Source organism: Rhinopithecus bieti, unplaced genomic scaffold (genome assembly GCF_001698545.2).
Source record: "Rhinopithecus bieti isolate Rb0 unplaced genomic scaffold, ASM169854v2 scaffold_5273, whole genome shotgun sequence".
In the NCBI taxonomy this organism is placed as follows: Eukaryota; Metazoa; Chordata; class Mammalia; order Primates; family Cercopithecidae; genus Rhinopithecus; species Rhinopithecus bieti.
This window is the reverse complement of record NW_016805057.1, coordinates 3,377,921-3,399,028: the sequence shown is the minus strand read 5'-3', so window position 1 is coordinate 3,399,028 and position 21,108 is coordinate 3,377,921. Positions and strand designations below refer to the sequence as shown.

Below are 21,108 nucleotides of genomic sequence, written 5' to 3'. Positions count from 1 at the left end.
GTTGTTAATTTTCTTTAGAGATGGGGCTCATTATATTACCCAGGCTGGTCTCAAACTCCTGGGCTAAGCAGTCCTCCTAAAGTGCTGGGATTACAGATGAGAGGCACCATGCCCAGGGAGGCCACCAATTTTTTTTTTTTCTTGTCTGAGATGGAGTCTTGCTCTGTCACCAAGGCTGGAGTGCAGTGCTGTGATCTCAGCTCACTGCAACCTCAGCCTCCTAGATTCAGGCAATTCTCCTGCCTCAGCCTCCCAAGTAGGTGGGATTACAGGTGCCTGCCACCACACCTGGCTAATTTTTGTATTTTTAGTAGAGATGGGATTTCACCATGTTGGCCAGGCTGATCTTGAAATCCTGATCTAATCCTGATCTTGTGATTCCACCCAACTCGTCCTCCCAAAGTGCTGGGATTACAGGCGTGAGCCACTGCGCCTGGCCCCATTTTTTAATGTGGTAAAGCATAGAAGAACTAGGACCCTGAATGGATAGCTGAACTTGTACTTTGCCTGACACTTTTCTTCAGAATCTGATAGACTGTCTCATCCGTTTTTTGTTGTTGTTGTTGCTTCGTTTTTTCTTTTAACACCACTCAATGATCTCTCATGTCATTTTGAGATGTTTTTGTAAACAAACAGTGATACAAAAAACGTATATTTAGTCTTTGTCCTAGTCCATTTTCTGCTGCTGTAACAGAATGTCACAGAGTAGGTAACTTATAAAGAAAAGTAGTTTATTTGGCTCCTTGTTCTGGAGGTTGGGAAGTACAAGACTATGCATGGTGTCAGTATCTGATGAGGACCTTCTTGCATCATAGCATGGTGAAAGGCGTCACATGGTGAGGAAGCATGCACACAAGAGAAAGAGCAGGGGCTAACTGTATCTATCAGGAGCCCACTCCCATGATAATGGCATTAATCCTATCATAATCTAATCACCCTTTAAAGGCCTCATTCCCAATACCATTACATTGGCAATTGCATTTCAACATGAGTTTTGGAGGGGACATTCAAATCATAGCAGTCTTCATCCACAGTTCCTGGCACAGAGGTCCTAATAATATCCTTAGAATTCCTGAGCGATAGGAGTGACAGGAGCATCTTTTGTTACTCATAAGAAGCTCCTTTCAACCATACTGTATCATAAACATAACATAAATCATATCAAACATATGACATAAACCATATCAAACATATAAACTATATCATAAACCTACTGAGTTTATGGAAGATAATTGCCAGGGAAGATAATGGAAGTTAATTGCCAGGGAAGCCAACCATGTGTTTAGGGAGTTGGCACTTTTAGCCCCACCCGCTAACTTTCAGGGAGGGAAGAAGGGCGGGAAATTGAGTTCAGTCACCAATGGCTAATGTTTTAATCAAGCATGCATATGTAATAGAACTTCCTATTACTTTTTTGCAATTAAAAAACCCTTATGTGGCTGGGTGCGGTGGCTCATGCCTGTAATTCCAGCACTTTAGGAGGCTGAGGCAGGCGGATCACGACAGGAGATCGAGACCATTCTGGCTAACACAGTGAAACCCCGTCTCTACTAAAAATACAAAAAATTAGCCGGGCGTGATGGTAGGCGCCTATAATCCCAGCTACTCGGGAGGCTGAGGCGGGAGAATGGCGTGAACCCGGGAGACGGAGGTTGCAGTGAGCCGAGATCGTGCCACTGCACTCCAGCCTGGGGGACAGAGTGAGACTCGGTCTCACACACACACAAAAAAAAAAAACCTTACGTTTATTAAAATATACACCCTAAACAACAGGATTTGAAAAGCTTCTGGGCTGGTGAACACGTTGAGATGATGAGAGGATGGGGTGCCCGGAGAGGGCATAGAAGCTCTGTGCACCCCTCCTCCTGATACCTTGTCTTGCGCATCTCTGCCATGTGTCTGTTTATAATAGTTATATCCTTTATAATAAACTAGTAGTAATAAATAAAATGTTTCACTGAGTTCTGTGAGCCATTACAGAAAATCCTTGTACCTGAGGAGGGAGTGCAGGGGGTCATGGGAACCTCTGATTTATAGCCGTCAGTCCGAAGTACAGATGGAAACCTGGGACTCGCAATTGGCATCTGAAGTGGGGGCAGTGTCATGGGACTAAGCCCGTAACCTGTGGGGTCTGTGGTAATTACAGGGTAGTTAGTGTCAGAACTGAATTGTAGGACATACACTTGGTTTCCAGGAGTGTGAAGAACTGTTTGGCATGAGAAAAAAAACCCACACATTTGGTATAAAAAGTGTCGTGTGGGTAGCCAGAAACGATTTTTCCTTTTACAGACCATGTGTTTATTAGGAACCTACTTTCTACACATTTCTTCTCTTTTTAGGACAGAGAGAGAAGAGGGAAGAGCTGAATTTGAAAAAATGTAAAACATAATAAATTTTAATTATAACAGGTAATACACAGAACTTGTTTTGCTATCTAGTAGAAAAAGTCCTCCTCTCTCAACTATAAATTTGGCTGAGAGACAAGGACAAAATAATTATATATTCACCTCCATCTTTTAGTAAAGGCAGAAAGAGCTTTCCATTTCAAATTTGTTTTGTTTTGTACCACATGTGGGTTAATTAGATAAAACCATGTCATGTGCCAGATTCAATCAGCCTGAAAATAATCAGAAAACCGAGTTTGGCATTGTTTATGCTGTTTTGGCTCAGCTAGACAAAAGCACAAAATGTAAATTGGCTCCAGAAAGCAACATATGTGTACGGGTGCCAGCTTTTCTTTCATGGGATTATCTCTAGCTGGCACCTGAGCAGCAGAGGCTGCTCTGGGTGACCATTAGACAAATCGACATGATGTAGATACCCATTTTCCTCGATCAGACAGTGGACACCATCATGAAGGGGACTTATTTTACTGCTTTGACATAGGCCAAAACTAGCTTGCCAACTATTGGCTGTCAGTCAATTGAAAATACATGTTAAGGTTAAAAAAATGAACCCACATTTTTGTTTGGCATATCCCCTTGTGGCTTCCTTTAAGCTTATTTCTTGATTTTTAATTGGTTGTAAGATTAAAAATAAAGGCTGGGCACAGTGGCTCATGCCTGGAATCCCAGCACTTTGGGAGGCAGAGGCCAGAGAATCACCTGACGTTGGGAGCTCGAAACCAGCCTGCCAACATGGTGAAACCCCATCTCTACTAAAAATACAAAAATTAGCTGGGTGTCGTGGTGAATGCCTGTAATCCCAGCTACTCAGGAGGTTGAGGCACCAGAATTGCTTGAACCTGGGAGGCAGAGGTTGCAGAGAACTAAGATCGTGCCACTGCACTCCAGCCTGGGCACCACTGAACTCCAGCCTGAGTGACACAGGGAGGCTCTGCCTAAAAAAAAAAAAAAAAAAAAAGATTAGAAATAAAGCCCTGAAACCACTCCTCAGCTGTATTTCCTTGTTGTAGGCAGTTCAGTGAAATATTATTAAAGAGAAGAAGGCAGAGCATTTCACTGTCCTCCTACCTTATGGTGGTTTTTTAGTGTTTCAAGGGACAAATATTTTAGCAAATATCCAAGCAATCACAGAGTGAGAAATAGTCATTTCAAAGACCTAATCATCTGACTGATGATGATAAGCTCCTCATGAATTGGTTTTCTCTTCTCTTTTTGCTGTATAAACTATTTGACATTGCTACACAGAAAAATAGCGTATGTTGTTCTTTTTATACTTTTTTTTTAAAAGAATACTTTCTAGAATATTCTAGAATGTGGGATGGGTGGTGATCATTGTCTCTAGTATGAATTAAACTCTTCTTGCTTAGGTCACCAGTGATCACCTAGTTGCAAATCTCATGGGAGCATTTTATCCTTACATTTTATCCTTACTTGACTTATCTGTGAGCACCTGGCATTTCTCAGTTTTTTTTTTTTTTTGTTGTTGTTGTTGTTTGAGACGGAGTCTCACTCTGTCACCCAGGCTGGAGTGCAGCGACCAATTTTTGTATTCTTAGTAGAGATGGGGTTTCACCATGTTGGTCAGGCTGATCTCAAACTCCTGATCTCATGATCCGCCTGCCTCAGCCTCCCAAAGTGCTAGGATTACAGGCGTGAGCCACCATGCCGGCTCTATTTCGTTTTTTTAAAACTTGCTTTGTTCCCATGACCCCACTCTCTCCTGGCTTCTTCTATCTTTTCGTTTTTTATCTATAGTTTCTGTCACCTCCTCCCCTCTCCTTCCACTGTCTATTCCTTGAGTCTTGGTGTCTTTAGAGCGTAATCTTCACTTTCTTTTCTTACTCTGTATATTTTTCCTAGCTTGGCAGTTGCCAATGAAATAAATCTAACAATCACTTTGGATCCTCCCTTTTCCTTATCTCTCCTATTTGTTCAATCCCAAATCATCTTGACTCTATCCCTTTATCATCAAGTTCATTCCTTGGATCAGTTAGAATGCTGTGGTTGCAAATACAGAAAACCCAACTAAAACTTGGCTTTAAAATAAGGCAATGATTTTCTCAACAAGTTAATATATTTAAAAAGGTGGAGAAAGGGAATTTTTAAAATAAAATAGGACTAATATGACATAATGATTGTCTTCATCTAGTTTTTGTTGCTGTAAAAGAATACTACGGACTGGGTAATTTGTAAAGAAGAGAACTTTATTTCTTACAGTTCTGGAAGTTGGGGAGTTGAAGGGCATATGGTGCTGGTGTCTGGTGAGAGCCTTTGGGCTGCATCATCCCACTGTGGAAAAGTAGAAAGGCAAGTAAGCACATGCAAAAGATAAAAGCAGGAGGGGCCAAGCTTGCTTTATAACAACTCACTCTAGTAACAACTAACCCTGTCCCGTGAAAATGGCATTACTCCACTTATGAGGAAGGAGCCCTCATTACCTAAACACCTCCTATTAGACCTCAACTCCCAACACTGCTGCATTCAGTATTAAGTTTCAACATGAGTTTTGGAGGGGACATTCAAACTATAGCAACCATTTACTGCTATGTGTGGACTTTGTTTGGATCTGAGGTGAACAAACTAGCTATTTAAAAGTTTTCTGTAACAATGAAATTTGGATATTAGATGACACAAAAGGTGATCAGTAATTTTTGTTACATGTCCCAATGGTGCAGCTATGGCAGATGATGTCCATATTTGGGAAGAATGCATACTGAAATGTCCAGAGTGAAATTTCTTGATGCGTTTTAAATAATGAATCGGAAAAAGGAAAATAAATGAAGAATTGTGGCAGAATCTTGAAAATAGTTGAATCTGGTTTTGGGAGATATGAGAGTTCATTATACTATTCTTTCTACTTCTTCAATGCTTACAATTTTAAATACACAATTACAAAATTATAATAAAGGAAATTTTTACTCTCGTAACTAAAATGTTTAGAAACGGGGTAGCCATCAAGTGAAGCTTCATATAGTCAACAATATCATCAAGGACTCAGTTTCTTTTTAATTTCCTCATGGCTTTCAATGGTGTTTGCTTTATCCTAAGGCCATCTCTTTTCATGGTATAGGGACCATATATCCTGGTTTGCTAGGCAGTCTCAGTTACTTCTATTGTCCTAACATAATTATTTATAGCACTATCTTTCTTTCAAATGTGACCTCGTTTTGGATGATAAATTAAATGGTCACCCTAGTTTATGGTTGTCAAATGACTGCCAACCACAATTAGTGCTTCATGCTTCTCTGTTCATGTCCAGCTAAAGAGAGAAGCTGCTGTCCCAGAAATAACCAACAAACCTTTCCTATAATCCCAATGTCCCAGAAGGGCAAGGTGTCCATGCATAAAACAGATATCATGGCTAGAGTGATGGGATGCATTGGTTGGCTTAGGTCAATCAGGGGCTACCCTGAGAATACGGGACAAAGTCAATGGATGGGTCCATGGTAGGTGGGGCCAAGAGGGATTAAACGTGGGGAAGAATCCAGTCAAAGTCACTCCTCCTTGCCATATCTTCTGCCAGTGCTGTAGTTTAGGGCTCAGCATCTCTTAGACTATTGCAACAACTTTTTAGCTGATCTCCCTCCTTTTGCTTTGGCCTATCACTACATTGCCACCACAATGATCTTCTTAGTATGTAGATCTGATCATGTCACCGCCAGATTCAACAGTTTTTGATGTCCTGCTTTCACCTATGAGATAAAATCTAAATGCCTCTGCTTATTATATAAAGCTGTTCAATACTTGGCCTTTGTCTGGTTATTTGTCCACCCTCATCCATCTTCAGTCTCTTCTTTATACTTTAAACTTTAGCAAAACTGAATGACTTTAGTATTGTTTACATACAAGGCTTTCTCACACCTTGTTTCCCCAAGTCTGCCTCATATTTATCAGGTCAGCAAATTTGTTTTCACCCTCCCATTGTCATCTTGATGCTGACTTCTCCGACTCCTTCTATGAACATTTCAGCCCTGTTTTTGGTGCCCACTGCACTTTGTCATACAGTAAAGCCAGCCTCTTTTCTGACCAGACCAGGATAGTGGTTGGTGGGTTAATTGAAAAACCAATTAAAATCTGAGATCACAACAATATACATATTTTAACCTTTTTTTTTTTTTTTTGAGACGGAGTTTCACTCTTGTCACCCAGGCTGGAGTGCAATGGCGCGATCTCGGCTCCCTGCAACCTCTGCTTCCCGGGTTCAAGCAATTCTCCTGACTCAGCCTCCCCAGAGGCTGGGATTACAGGCACCCATCACCACACATAGCAAATTTTTTTTTTTTTTGAGACAGAGTCTTGCTCTGTTGCCCAGGCTGGAGTGCAGTGGCACGATCTCAGGTCACTACACCTTCCACCTCCCGGGTTCAAGCAATTCTCTGCCTCAGCCTCCCGAGTATCTGGGATTACAGGCACCTGCCACCATGCCTGGCTAATTTTTTGTATTTTTAGTAGAGATGGGGTTTCACCATCTTGACCAGGCTGGTCTTGAACTCTTGACCTCATGATCCACCCACCTCAACCTCCCAAAGTGCTGGAATTACAGGTGTGAGCCACCATGCCCGGCCAGTAATTTTTGTATTTTTAGTAGAGATGGGGTTTCATCATGTTGGCCAGGTTGGTCTCGAACACTTGACCTCAGATGATCCGCCTGCCTCAGCCTCCCAAAGTGCTGGAATTACAGGTGTGAGCCACCATGCCCGGCCAGTAATTTTTATATTTTTAGTAGAGAGGGGGTTTCATCATGTTGGCCAGTTTGGTCTCGAACACTTGACCTCAGATGATCCGCCTGCCTCAGCCTCCCAAAGTGCTGAGATTACAGGCATGAGCCACCATGCCTGACCACTTTAACCATTTTTTTCTTTTACATCATATATACGTCATTGTTTCTCAATCTTTTTTTCTTCATTATCTCCACCCAAAAGCTTTTTTTGACTTTTTCCCTAATAACACTCCCTCTACCCACCCACATGAAATTTTAGTGTCACAACAGACATATTGTATATCTATTCATGTGCTCTATGTATATCTGCAGGGCTGCAGGGCCAAGGCCTTTTATTTGGATGTGGGTCCTCTGGTTCAGTTCTGCCTTGGATTTCTTCCACACTGATAATCCATCCTCTGTGATTCCTAACTTGAGTTTGTTTAGAACGAAGGTAGAGCAAGACATTTTAAAAGCAAACAGTATAGAATCATAGTCAGTGTTTGTGATTCTCTTCCCATGCTCACCATTCAGCAGCTTTTTAAAAATAACTTGTTCTATTAAATCTTTCCAAGGCATTTAATTTCATTTTCATAAAAACAACTATTTCCTCTCCCACAATTATATTTTATCACGACACAATGTTAGTCAGATTTTGTAATTTCGAAGACAAGACAATTGCTTGGGGATCAACACAACTGCTGGGGGAAGGAGGCAGAGCTAGTGAGAGAAAATACACGAAGAAATAAATCGGTGAAAGAGGTAATATAAAGAAAATAGTAACTAACAATTTTGTAGAAGTTACTAGGTATGAAGCACTGTTCTAAGAGCTTTACAAAAGTGAACTCATTTAATTCCCACAAGGGAGTGGTATTATTATCACCTACTTTACTAATGAGGAAACTGAGGCACTGAGCGGTCAGTTGTCTTTGTCAAAAGTCCTTTCAAACAACAAATTTTTAGAACATTTTCCACTGAGATGTTTCGAAGACATACTACCAATGCAATCTGCCTTTCTTTTAAAAAGTCTACTGAACATAATGTAATCTGTCTTTGAAGTGGCATAACTAATAAAAGCAGGCCAATGAAAATTTAATGTGCCCTCCCTTTTGGGTTTCACAAAAATATTTTTCTTTGTTCTCAAGAAGCCAGAAAATTGAGTTTAGCTAAATCAGGAAGAGATCCTTGTTGGGAAGAGGAAAAGGACTTCATTGCCCTTTTTTCCAGCCTTTCTTTCCTGAGGAGGGTGAATTTACCAAAGAACCAAGGGCTGGGAACTGAGTAATCTTTGCGGATGAAATTTTTCTTTAAAATTGGCTACATCTGCAGGAGTGGACACCTGAGGCAGCAGTGGAATGAGGTCAGTCAAGTTTACAAGCAGCCAGCCATCTGCTCTCAATAGTTTGGGGTCTGAGCTGAGATGCAACCTTGCTGAGTCCACCTCACCTCCACCTTGCTATATTCTCCCCTTCCCACTTCTTCTATTCCCCCTTTTCCTGGCTTCTGCTCTGAAAGCTTCTCTCCAGTCCCTGAACAGGAGCAGTAGCTGCCCTAACAGGAGCTGAAGCTAACCTGGGTCTTGCTCTAATTGTTCATTTGTTCCAGGCCAGCAGCCTGCTACTGCTAGGGCCCAGCGGCTAGGGTACTCCAAACTCCAAGGAATCAGAGACCTTATTTGTATGTTTGACTCTATAGGTCCAATGCCTAGCATAGTTCCTCATACCTAACAGATACTCAATAAATATTTATTGAATAAATAAATGAATGGAAGAATGACCTGTAGGCCTTGATCCAATTCATTTGCTTAGTTTACTAGTGTCCTTCATAGTTGTGGATCCGCCTAACAAAAATTAATTTCTGTAATGAGATTATTTCTCTGAGAGTCCTGGAGTACTTTTTACCCAGTCCTGTGAATCACTGTTTTTCATTTCCTTCCATTTGTTTCCAGTTGAAATTTCTGGCATTTCCTCTCTTTCATCTAAAAAAATCTTACCCATTGTTCATTACCTCATCTCCATGGCTAAGTCTTCACTAAACCTTCTCCGATGACCCCTGTTAAAAGTGGCCATTCCCTCCTGTAAACTCTGAGAGCACTATAGTTATAGCTCTTTTCATAAGTGCATTATACAAATTGCTTTCATATCCTCTTGTTTTCTTTATCCTTATGTAAACGAAAAGTTTTCTGAAAAGGAATTTAGAGGAGAGAGACTATCCCAATAAACAGTTTGCAAACCTGAGAGCCACAGATTTCGGTGTAAAAGGAAGGTTTGGTTCTATTTTAAGTTAGCCCTAGTTAGCCAGTTGGGATCCATCTTGAAGGATTGGCTCTTTGAGGTTTGAATTTGTTTACACAACTTCCCTGAGTCAGAATGTTGGACAAATGTTATTCTCCTTTTACGGGTAAGCTTTGGAGAGGTTAATGGACATGTTCAGTTATACAAGCCCAGAAAATAATGGAGGTACACTAGAACTCAGACCTCTTCCTTATTCCTCTAACCACCCAATGCGTTTACTCTGCTGGCAGTCTAGACAGAGCCAATTTATAAAGACAGGGGAATTGCAATAGAGAAAGAGTAATTGACACAGAGCTGGCTGTGTGGGAGACTGGAGTTTCATTTCTACTCAAGTCAGTCTCCCAGAGCATTCAGGGATCAGAATTATTTATTTATTTATTTATTTATTTATTTATTTATTTATTTATTATTATTGTTTGAGACAGAGTCTCACTCTGTCACCCAGGCTGGAGTGCAGTGGCGCCATCTCTGCTCACTGCAACCTCTGCCTCCCAGGTTCAAGTGATTCTCCTGGCTCAGCCTCCCGAGTAGCTGGGACTACAGGTGCGTGCCACCACGCCTAGCTAATTTTTGCATTTTTAGTAGAGATGGGGTTTCACCATGTTGCCCAGGATTGTCTCAATCTCTTGACCTCATGATCCACCCGCCTCGGCCTCCCAAAGTGCTGGGATTACAGGCGTGAGCCACTGCGCCTGGCTGGGATCAGAATTTTTAAGGACAACTTGGTGGGTAGGGGGAAGCCAGTGAGTTGGGAGTGCTAATTGACCAAGTCAAAGATGAAATCATAGGCAGTCCAAGTTGTCTTCTTGCGGTATCAGTTCCTGAGTGGGGGCCACGAGATCAGATGAGCCAGTTTATTGATCTGGGCAATGCCAGCTGATGCATCAAGTGCAGGGCCTGCAAAATATCTCAAGCACTGGTGGTAGTTTTTACAATAGTGATGTTAGCTCCAGCAGCAATTTGGGGAGGGTCAGAATCTTGTAGCCTCCAGCTGCATGACTCCTAAATCCCAATTTCTAATCTTGTGGCTAATTTGTTAGTCCTAAAAAGGCAGTCTAGTCCCCAGGCAAGAAGGAGGTTTGTTTTGGGAAAAGGCTTTTGTCGTCTTTGTTTCAAACTATAAACTATGAATTACATTCCTCCCAAAGTTAGTTTGGCCTAGGGCCAGTAATGAACAAGACAGCTTGGAGGTTAGAAGCAAGATGGTGTTGATTGGGCCAGATCTCTTTCTCGGTTGTAATTTTGCAATGGCGGTTTCATTCCCAGTCCAGTTCTCTTTATAGTGCTGTGCAATGCATGTGTTCATGTTCTGGTATGTATTATCATTATTCTGTGTCAGTGTTATCTTCCCTACAAGATTGTAAATTTCTAGGACCTAACTTCTTAGGCATGCTAATAATATTAACTCAGTGAACAAATTAATAGACCCTCAAAACTTTAAATTCAGGAATAGAAAACAAAAATAAAGATTTTTCTTCCTGTCAACTGATTCTGCAAAGGGTATAAGGAGCAAAAGAGCTGCCAAGTTGGTACAGGAGTTGGAAAACACCATAAGCTTCAACTGCTGGTTAATTTTTGCTTTAAAAAGCTTGATGGAAGCCAGGCGCGGTGACTCATGCCTGTAATCTCAGCATTTTGGGAGGCTGAGGCGGGCGGATCACCTGAGATCAGGAGTTTGAGACCAGCCTGGCTAACACGGTGAAACCTCGTCTCTACTAAAAATACAAAAATTAGCCAGGTGTGGCGGCACGTGCCTTTAATCCCAGCTACTCGGGAGGCAGAGGTTGCAGTGAGCCGGAGATCGCGCCACTGCATTCAGCCTGGGCAACAGAAGGAGACTCCGTCTCAAAAAAAAAAAAAAAAAAAAAAAAAAAAGCTTAATAATAAAATGAGCTTTTATATATACAAATCAGCACAAACTCATTTGAGGGAGAGTAAGATTTACAGACTTGCTTACAACTTTCTTTCCCTGCTCAGGCTCCTGAGTAGCTGGGATTACAAGGACGCGCCACCACACCTGGCTAACCTTTGTATTTTTAGTAGAGCCTTGATTTCACCTTGTCGGCCAAGTTGGTCTCAAACTCCTGGCCTATTGTGATTCACCTGCCTCGGCCTCCCAAAGTGCCGAGATTACAGCGTGAGCCACCGCGCCGGGCCACAAGTTTCTTCTGTGTAATTTCACCTTAAATACAGCCATTTACTTGGGGGTGGTGTAAGCAAATTGTCTCTTCAATTTCTCTCCTGGGGTGGGAGAACTGTGGCATTAAACAGAAGTGCGAACAGTAGTTGAGGGTAGGAAGAAAGGCTGCCCGGAAGGGGGTCAGGAAAGCTCAAGCAAGCCCACCCTCAGGCACTAGAGCTAGACTCCGAGCTTAATGGGCAGGCATCTGATTCGACCAACATCAGATCACAGGGCTTAAGCCCAGTCCCTTAGGGAGGCCTGGGGAGGGGCCAGGCCCAAGTATATAATGCTCCCTGAGGGTCGGCGTTGGCTCTGCGCCTGCGAGTGTGATTCGAAAACGTCCCAGTGCCCTTGGCTCTTTTCGGAATCTGACCCCGAGCTTGCACGGGACACATTGCCCAGCTCGGGTGAGAAGGGTAGCTTCTGGGACCCTTGCCTTTAATAGCACAGGGAGCGCAGAGTGCAGTGGAGCTGCGAGAAGAAACCGCGCTAACTAGTTTGTCCCTAAGGCCGCCTCGTAGTCATCGCCGCGGCGCCTTGCGTCTCCGGGCCGCATTGCCATGGCTGCCCGTGGTGTCATCGCCCCAGTTGGCGAGGGGTTGCGTTACGCTGAGTATTTGCAGCCCTCGGCCAAACGACCCGACGCCGACGTCGACCAGCAGGGACTGGTGAGTGCTGCCAGCGGTCTCCACCCCTCTCTGGCTCCCTTGTAGTTTCTGCTTCAGCCCTCTCTACCGCCTCACCTTTGAACCTTTGTACTCCCCCGTATTCGCTCACTGTCTGTGCCCTAACGCTCATTTGTTCAGTGGAGAGACCGCCTTGTGCTTGGCTTTGACGATTGGGCGTGGAAGACGGAGCAGTTCTGAGGATCTGTCTCCTCAAGGAGCTTCCAGTCTTGTCTGGGACACAAACCAGAAAATAGGCAATTGCAAATACAGTGTAAGTGCTGTATGTGGATTTTCCTATCTCATAGGAGGCACTAATACCGTTTTGCAGGGGACGTGGTGGGATCAGGGACGCTTCTTGGAGAAAGCTGTAGTTAAAAATTAAGATCTTAATGAATAAAAGCAGTTCATTCAGCAAAGAGAAGGGGAAAAAGTGTTCCAGGTACCAGGAGTAGTATCTCCAAAGTCTACGGCACAGAAACAGGGCTCTGTTGGAAACTGCAAGTGGTGTATTCAGGATGAACCGTGGAGGTGGAAAAAGGAAGGGTCTAACAGAGAAGTGTCCAACAGAAACATATTGTGAGCCGCATACGTATTTTTACGTTTTCTGTAGCCATGTTAAGCGAAGAGAAACAGGTGGGTTTAGTTTTAACGATGTATTATCTTTAACCTGATACATGCACAGTTGCACGGTAATATTTCAACATTCAATATGAAAAATTGTCCAAGTGGTGGTTTAGGCTTGTAATCCCAGCGCTTTAGGAAGGCCAGGCAGGAGGATCACTTGAGACCATGAGTTGGAGGCCAGCCTGTACAACATAGGAGACGCCATCTCTGCAAAAGAAAAATGAAAAATATCAGCTGGGCGTCGTGGTGTGAGCCTGTAGTCCTAGCTACTTGGGAGGCTGGGTCTGGAGGATCACTTGAGCCCAGGAGTTTGAGGTTATAGTGAGCTATGATTTCGCCACTGCACTTCAGCCTGAGAGACAGAGCTAGACCCTGTCTCCAACAAAGGAAAAAAAAAAAAAGAGGCAATAGAGATTTAGAAAGTTTTAATTAACGTGTCCAGGATCATCCCTGGTAAGTGGCAGATCTACGATTCCAAATGCTACACCTTTTCCGTTATGACTTGCTGACTCCTTAGAAATACGGATTTCTGGATATAGTATTCAGTGTATGATATAGCTGAACAAGATTAGGCAGAAGTGATCGTTTTGTGGAGAATTGTAAAAACTGAAAGCCAGTATCAGGCTTTCAAGGTAGTTGGGAGCTGTGGTAATTGGAAGATAGAACTAATATTGGTGATTTTTACATCTGTAGGTATTTTTACTTGGAAGAGGAGAGAGTTTACAGAATCCAGAGTATCAGATAGGAAGCATCTTTAGTAGTCCAGGTACATGAAGGCTAAAGTGTAGGCCAGTGATTCTGAAACTGTCTGTGTCCTGTAATATCCTGAAATCCTGAAGTCAGATTCATAGACAATATAATCTACCTATAAACATAACTTTTAATAATCAATATAATGCTTTAATTGAGACATAAAGGTGAAATATTTTATTAGAAAACATGTCTACAGGCTGCGTGCGGTGTCTCGCTCCTATAATCCCAGCACTTTGGGAGGCTGAGGCGGGCGGATCACTTGAGGTCAGGAGTTCGAGACCAGCCTGGCCAACAGGGCAAAACCCTGTCTCCACTAAAAATACAAAAATTATTTGGGCGTGGTAACACATGTCTATAATTCCAGCTACTAGGGAGGCTGAGGCAGAACTGCTTGAACCTGGGGGGCAGAGGTTGCAGGGGGCAGAGGTTGCAGTGAGCGGAGATTACGCCACTGCACTCCAGCCTGGGCGATGGAGCAAGACTTTGTCTCAAAAAAAAAAAAAGAAAATAACATGTTAACATGTCTACAATTTAAATATGTAAATACTTAGACATTACTACATTAGAAAACATAATGAGTAATTATTAGTTGCTGGCATATTGCACCAATTCATAGAATCACTGTGTGTGTGACAGCTACCAATGCAAATTGTTTATCAAATGTATTATATTGGCTCTTCAAATAGCAGAAGGACCATCGTTCTTTACAAACTTATTTTTCCTAAATGGCGAACAATTTCTGGTAAAAATTTGAACAAAAGAGTGGAATCTCCCTCAATTTACATGGCACTTGCACTTGTGGAAGATTCAGTCTGTATTAAAACAGTGTAATAATGACATATTTATATATAATAAAGTTCTGGACTAAGATTATCATAAACTTTTCACCTACTTAATCTTTTATTTTATTTTATTTTTTCATTCTGATTTTTTTTTATTATTATACTTTAAGTTCTAGGGTACATGTGCATAACGTGCAGGTTTGTTACATATGTATACTTGTGGCTGTTGGTGTGCTGCACCCATCAACTCTTCAGCACCCATCAATTCGTCATTTATATCAGGTATAACTCCTAATGCAATCCCTCCCCCCTCCCTACTTAATCTTTTAAAATTGAGGGATGCAAACAGTTCTTTGTTATACAGGATTGTCTCATGTATTTTAGGACTTCTTAGGATCAATAGTCCCCCATCCACCAAATACCCTCCTTTCTATTCAAATTATTGTGCAACCAAACAGGGCCTCATGTACTTTCAGAATGTCCCTTAGGGATTGTTCTGCTTCTTTTGGGAGTTCCTGGTCCAGGCAATGACAAATAATGAGGCAGAAGATTGTTGATCACAACTTTAGGCAACTTGGAAGTACTAAAAGCAGTGAGAAGCTGACAAAAGGTAAATATTAGGAAAGGAAAAAAATGGCCTAGGTGTGGGGCATATTTGGTAATCTTATTGAAAATAGAAAATAATGTTTGTCAATGAGTTAAAGAAAAAAACTTGCACGCTATTTTATAAATGTAATTCATTTTAAGGTTTATGAAATATATCTTCTTGGGCTGGGCATGGTGGCTCATGCCTGTAATTCTAGCAATTTGGGAAGGTCAGGTGGAAGGATTACTTGAGCCCAGGGGTTCGTGACCCAGGCTGGGCAACATAGTGAGACCCCTGTCTCTCTAAAAGAAAATCAAAAGAAATAAATATATCTTGTCATATTTATTAAATAACTTTTTCTTAGGTAAGCTTCCCTTTTGAAACTAAGAACTAGTGTTCAGTAGCCTATTTAAAAGATTAAAATAATTTTTAAAAATAGGCAAAATATCTATGTAGCATCTTGAATAAAATAGCATTTTACAATTAATGGTTTAATAGAAGTCGTGATCAAACTTTGCACTAGCAAAGCTGTTTCTCATGGAAAAGTAGAAAAGAAACTTTAAGAGGAGATTATTATCAAATTTTAAAGCAGTTTGAACAAAACTCAGTTTGTATGAAATGGTAGTCAGTTAGTTTCATTACTTTCCTGAAAACTGTAACTCCTATTATTTTTATTTTTCTTCAGTTTTTAAGTTCAGGGGTACATGTGCTAGATGTGCAGGTTTGTTACACAGGTCAATGTGTGCCGTGGTGGTTTGCTGCACAGATCGTCTCATCACCTAGGTATTAAGCCCAGCATACATTAGCTGTTCTTCCTGATGCTCTCCTCCCACCCTCACAACTGTTGTTATTATTAGGATAGTGTAACGTGTAAAAAAACTAGACACATGCATGTTTCGTTATAAACAATCCTGATATGTGAAAACTAAAACCTGTCAAACACACATATTTTCAGGCATTCATTTCCAAAAATAAGACAGTACTTTTACTATTTTGTAATGATAACATGTTTTAAAACATGCTTTAACAATACTTTGAAGCTTACATTGGTAATCAATCACATGGATTATGTACTGTATACCTATATTTTTCACTTTTTTTTTTTTTTGAGATGAAGTCTCGCTCTGTTGCCCAGGCTGGAGCGCAATGGCGGGATCTTGGCTCACTGCAGCCTCCGCCTCACAGGTTCACCTGAGTCTTCTGCGTCAGCCTCCCAAGTAGCTGGGACCACAGGCGCCTGCTACCACGCCCAGCTAATATTTGTATTTTCAGTAGAGATGGGGTTTCACCATGTCTGCCAGGCTGGTCTCACACTCCTTACCTCAAGTGATCCACCCTCCTCAGCCTCCCAAAGTGCTGGGATTTTAGGGATGAGTCACCGCACCCAGCCTAACTGATTCTTCCCCACCGTTTTTTACACCATAGTAGAAGGCTAGAATGTTAAATTTCATGGACAGGGACTTTATTTGTTCTCTGATATGTATTTCTAGCATTTATAATGGTGCCTGATGTGTGGTAAACATTCCAAAAAGAAATTGTTGAATGAATGAATGTTATTCTTGAATGGGAAGAAATGAGAAGAACTTTTCTTTTAGTGAATGGAGTCAGTAAGAATTTCCAGATGTCTACCAGTGAGAACCATAAGCAAAAATAGAAAATTCAGCTTATTTAAAATGTAGCTCATTATAGTCTTCCCTGAACAGGCTGATTCTCCTCTTCTTTCCCCTTTCTTGACTAGTGCCATCATCAACTCCACTTTCTCCTTTACCTCCACCATTCAGTTCATCAGTCACTTAGCCTCATATCTGTAATTGTTTTCTTGCTATTCCTTCCCTTGCTATTCTCTTAGTCTTTATCGTCTCTACTCTGGCCTGTAGTGATCGCCTTTAAAAACAAGTCTCTTTGCTTCTGGCGTTGTATGCTTTCTAAACTTCACACTGCCATCAGTTATTTTTCTGCAATACAGACTTGTTAATGATACCGTCCCTTTTTATGAGTTTAACACGATCTAAACCTTTCTCAGGATCTTATACAGTACTCTTCATGTACTGATCCTCAAATGACATATCCAGCCACATTCCCATCCCCTCCATTGCACTGTACCCTGTACTATAGTTACATTAAGTTTCCTTCATGAAATTTTATGGTTTTGTGACTTTACTAGAGCTTTCTCTTCTCTCTGAAATTCTTTTCCTGGCTAACTCATATTCATTTTTTTTTTTTAAGACACTTCCAATGTGAAGCCTTCCCTGACCCCAGTTCCCCTTGCCTAGTAGAAGAAAATTGTTTTATACTGTGTTTCCTTAGGAAGTTGCACAAGTTTTTATTATAGTTTATTAAGATACATCAAAATAATTTATATTAGTATAAGCACCTATGGTGTGAAGTCCTCAGGGAAAACACTGTATCTGTGATTGGCATTGTAATTGGCACATGATAGTTATTTAATTGTTTGTCTACGAAATAGCTATTCTGTTATTATTGAGCAACTTAATAAATAAACATGGATATTTGATTTTAATATCATATGGACACCTGTATTTTTTCCTTGTAGAGTCCTCTTACATGTTAACCTCTAAGGGAGAGCAAGGGTGTGTGTCTGTCTTGCTCACTGCTCTTTCCCCAGAACTTAGCGTAAGTCCTGGCACATGCCAAATAAATGTTTATGTGGTAAAAGCTAAGTAAGTATTTTTTGAATGAGTGAATAGTCTCCGTCTTTCCTGTCTCCATCACAACTACCACCCCTCTTGTGAGGAGGAAGAATACTTTTTTTTCTTCTTCATTTCCCTCTGGTACAACTATTGTTTTTCTTGGACTCAAATTTTCAGTCTCAAAATGGAAGATTTAGCATTTTATAACACTTTCAGGCAATTTATATTTATCTAAAAGGTAATTTACTGCTTATGTTGTTTAGGAGAATAAAATGCCTCAGGGAATTTGTAAAAAATTTTGATGCCTTGTTTTCCCCCCTCAGCTGTAGCAGCTATGATGGAGTGATCTGTTTTCCCAGTTTTCAGAAATTTTTTGATTCATGGTAGTGGAACGTTTGAAGTAATTTTTCTGTTTTTTTTTTTTTTTAAATTGTTGTTGTTATTTTGACTTTCTAGTGGATATTTGAAACCAGGTAGTGGTACCAGATACCTGACACGGTCCATTTGTTGATTTGCTGCCATTATTTAGATAATGTTTCTTCTCTTTGAAATATGCCTTTTTAACTAAAATTAGATATTCTTTATAGATGGGGATGAAGTTTTAAGAGTACTCATTCAGTTCCCAACATAGTACCAGGCATATGATTGCTCTGCCTCATAAATTTTTGTTGAATTATTAAATTAACAAACAAATGAAACCAACTAGCTTGGAGATAAGTAGATTAGGGAAATGTTACAGAGTGATGAACGGACAGCCTTAAGGAATTAAAAAAAGAATAAGATAAATGAGACTATGCCTCTTTGACTTTTGTAATAGTCAAGAGAGGCCTAAAATGTAAGCATCTAATAAATATGTGTGTAATCAGAGTACGTGTAATACTCTGACTTCTGATGTGCTTTTTCAAGTTTTGATCATTGCTTATTAATATTTCCAATAACACAGGCAGTCTCCAACTTAGAAATAGGTTCTGTTTTAAAAGAAAATAGGTTCTGTTTTTAATTTGTCAATTAAATTCATTTTAATAGATTTTTGGGTAACACCAAATATATGGACGCTATAAACTAAGTGTGTATGGGGAGGATATAGATAAACCAGGATTGCCACCCTCAAGGGCAGAGGATAGCAAACTTAATTTGTAAAGGGTTACATAGTAAACATTTCAGGCTCTGCAGACCATATAGCCTCTATCACAACTACACTGTTGTAGAGTGAACATATAGACAATAAATAAATGTGGCCATGTTCCAGTAAAACTTTATGAAAACAGTTGCTCTAGGAGGCAAATTTGGATCAAATTTAAATGCCCAATTAAAGACAGGCTCTCTAAGTGCTGACATATTTTTGTTCATTTATTTATTCATCCATTTAACACTATTTATGGAGTCATACATTATTAGGTAAGGTTCTGAGCCTAAGTGCTATAGTGGATACAAAGATTAATCAAATATGCATTTTCTCCTCAAGGGACTTGACCAGAAACTAAACCTAGACTCCTAGACTGGGAACTCCCCCGCAGCGGAGATCCTGTCTGATGCACTTTTGAGAATGACTTCTAGGGTCAATCACAGTATGGGATAGGTTGCAGATACTTAGTAAATGTCTTTTCAAGGATAAGTGAATGAAAGACTAAGGCATAGGTGTGTCGTAAGAGAGATACATGGATAAACTGCTTGATTTCATAGGAATGAGCCATTGTTTCTTATTTGGGGAATCAGAAAACTTTGTGAAAAGTGAGTTGAATGAGTTGAACATTGAGAAAAGGGAATGAGAAAAGGGAAGAATATGAGTTAAGTTAAAAAGATAAAAAAATCTTAGGCAGAGGTAGCAAGTTCCGATGCTTAAAGGGGCTAGGCAGGTAGCAGAAACAAGTGAGGGGATGACTGGGTTAAATGGTATTGTATTACATGAGTGATGATTCTAGCAAAATGAGAGAGCACTTGCTTTTCTAAAGGAGGCAGATCATTGGAATAAACCATTATTACCAGACATTTGATTTTTCAAAAGAAACCAGAAAGAGAAAACAAGTTTTCTAAAATGTGGGTTATATCAAGGGAGAAAAATAAGGAAAGGTAGGTTGGGTTACGACTGTAGATAGCTCCAAATGGCAGGTTAAGGAATGTGGACCAAATTGGTAGGCAGTTAGTTTTGTAGGAGTTGTATGATCAGTGGAGGCCTTCAGGAGAATCACATGCGTTACGGTGGTCAGTACTCTGGGAGTATAGAGGAGGAGATGATGGCAGCAGTAACAGTGATGATAGCTGAAGTGTTTTGTGCCAGGCCTTATGCTAATGTTTTAAATGCATGAGCTCATTTAGTCTATATAGTAACCCTAGGAGGTATAGATACTATTACTATTATAACCCTCTACTTGTAGACAAATAAATTGAGGCTTAAAGCACTGAAATAATTTGTGCAAGGTCACACATTTGAGAAGTAGATGAATCCCAGAGGTACTGTGCTTGCCTCTGCTCTTATTCAGAATATTCTCTTTGTTTCTCTTTCCCCTTAAACTTTTCTAATTATGTCAGTCAAGGTCTAACTAGGAAAACATATAACTTAAATATGTAAAACAAGGGAAATGTAATTCCAGGAATTGGTTTCATAGCTAATGGAGTTGTTGAGAAGCGAAACAGGATAGTGAAGCAATCCAGAGATTGGGAACAGCAAGGAACCAGTAGCACTCCTAGAGCTATAGGGCCAAAGGGAGGAGTTGGTGTTTTTCAAAACCACTCTGCATTAATTGGAACCATGGATGTCTGCTTAGGGGGAACTGGAGCCACTGCTGCTGCTGGAGCAGTTGCTAAAGACGGAGAGGAAGGGGCGGTAATGCCGTGGTTTCTTCCTTGTTTTCACTGTCCAGTCTTTCACTGTCGCATCCCATTGGTCTGACTCTACTGGGAGCCAGCTGACACAAGAGCCTGTAGGACTTAGCTCTTCTAACAGTACAGAGAGTAGCCAAGGAATTGATTGGTGAATGCAGCTAGGCCTGGGACCAACACATCTGTTTTCAGCTGTATTTTGAATTCCACTGATACTGAGAAATTTGAAAGCACAGTCTCCTTAAAGCAGTGTTAGAAAAAACTTTTTGAAATGCTAAGTGTTCCCTTAATCCACAGTGTAAGGGAAATAGAGTATTATTTTGAGTAATTCCATTTGCACTGTCTTATGTTCTTGGAATATAATTTCCATGCTATTGGGGATGAAATAAGTACTGTTGCCAGGCATGGTGGCTCACACTCGTAATCCTGGCACTTTGGGAGGCCAAGGCGGGCAGATCACTTGAGGCCAGGAGTTCAAGACCAGCCTGGTCAAGATGGCGAAACCCCACTTTTACTAAAAAATACAAAAATTAGCCGGGTGTGGTGGCGCACACCTGTAGACCCAGCTACTCAGAAGGCTTGAGGCAGGAGAATACCTTGAACCCGGGAGGTGGAGGCTGCAGTGAACCCAGGTCGCACCACCG

General features: G+C 40.9%; 1 protein-coding gene across 2 annotated transcripts in view; it reads left to right on the top strand.

Moving 5' to 3' along the window:
- Window positions 1–11,918: 11,918 nt before the first annotated feature.
- Window positions 11,919–21,108, top strand: part of DNAJC15 (DnaJ heat shock protein family (Hsp40) member C15) — an 89,919-nt gene continuing 80,729 nt past the window's right edge. The window contains exon 1 of one of the 2 annotated variants that reach the window (XM_017871020.1): window positions 11,919–12,248. In XM_017871020.1, the coding sequence (XP_017726509.1) occupies window positions 12,141–12,248 (108 nt within the window). In that variant the 5' untranslated portion in view covers window positions 11,919–12,140. The remainder of the gene's footprint in view (window positions 12,249–21,108) is intronic. The other variant, XM_017871021.1, reaches the window with a different exon arrangement.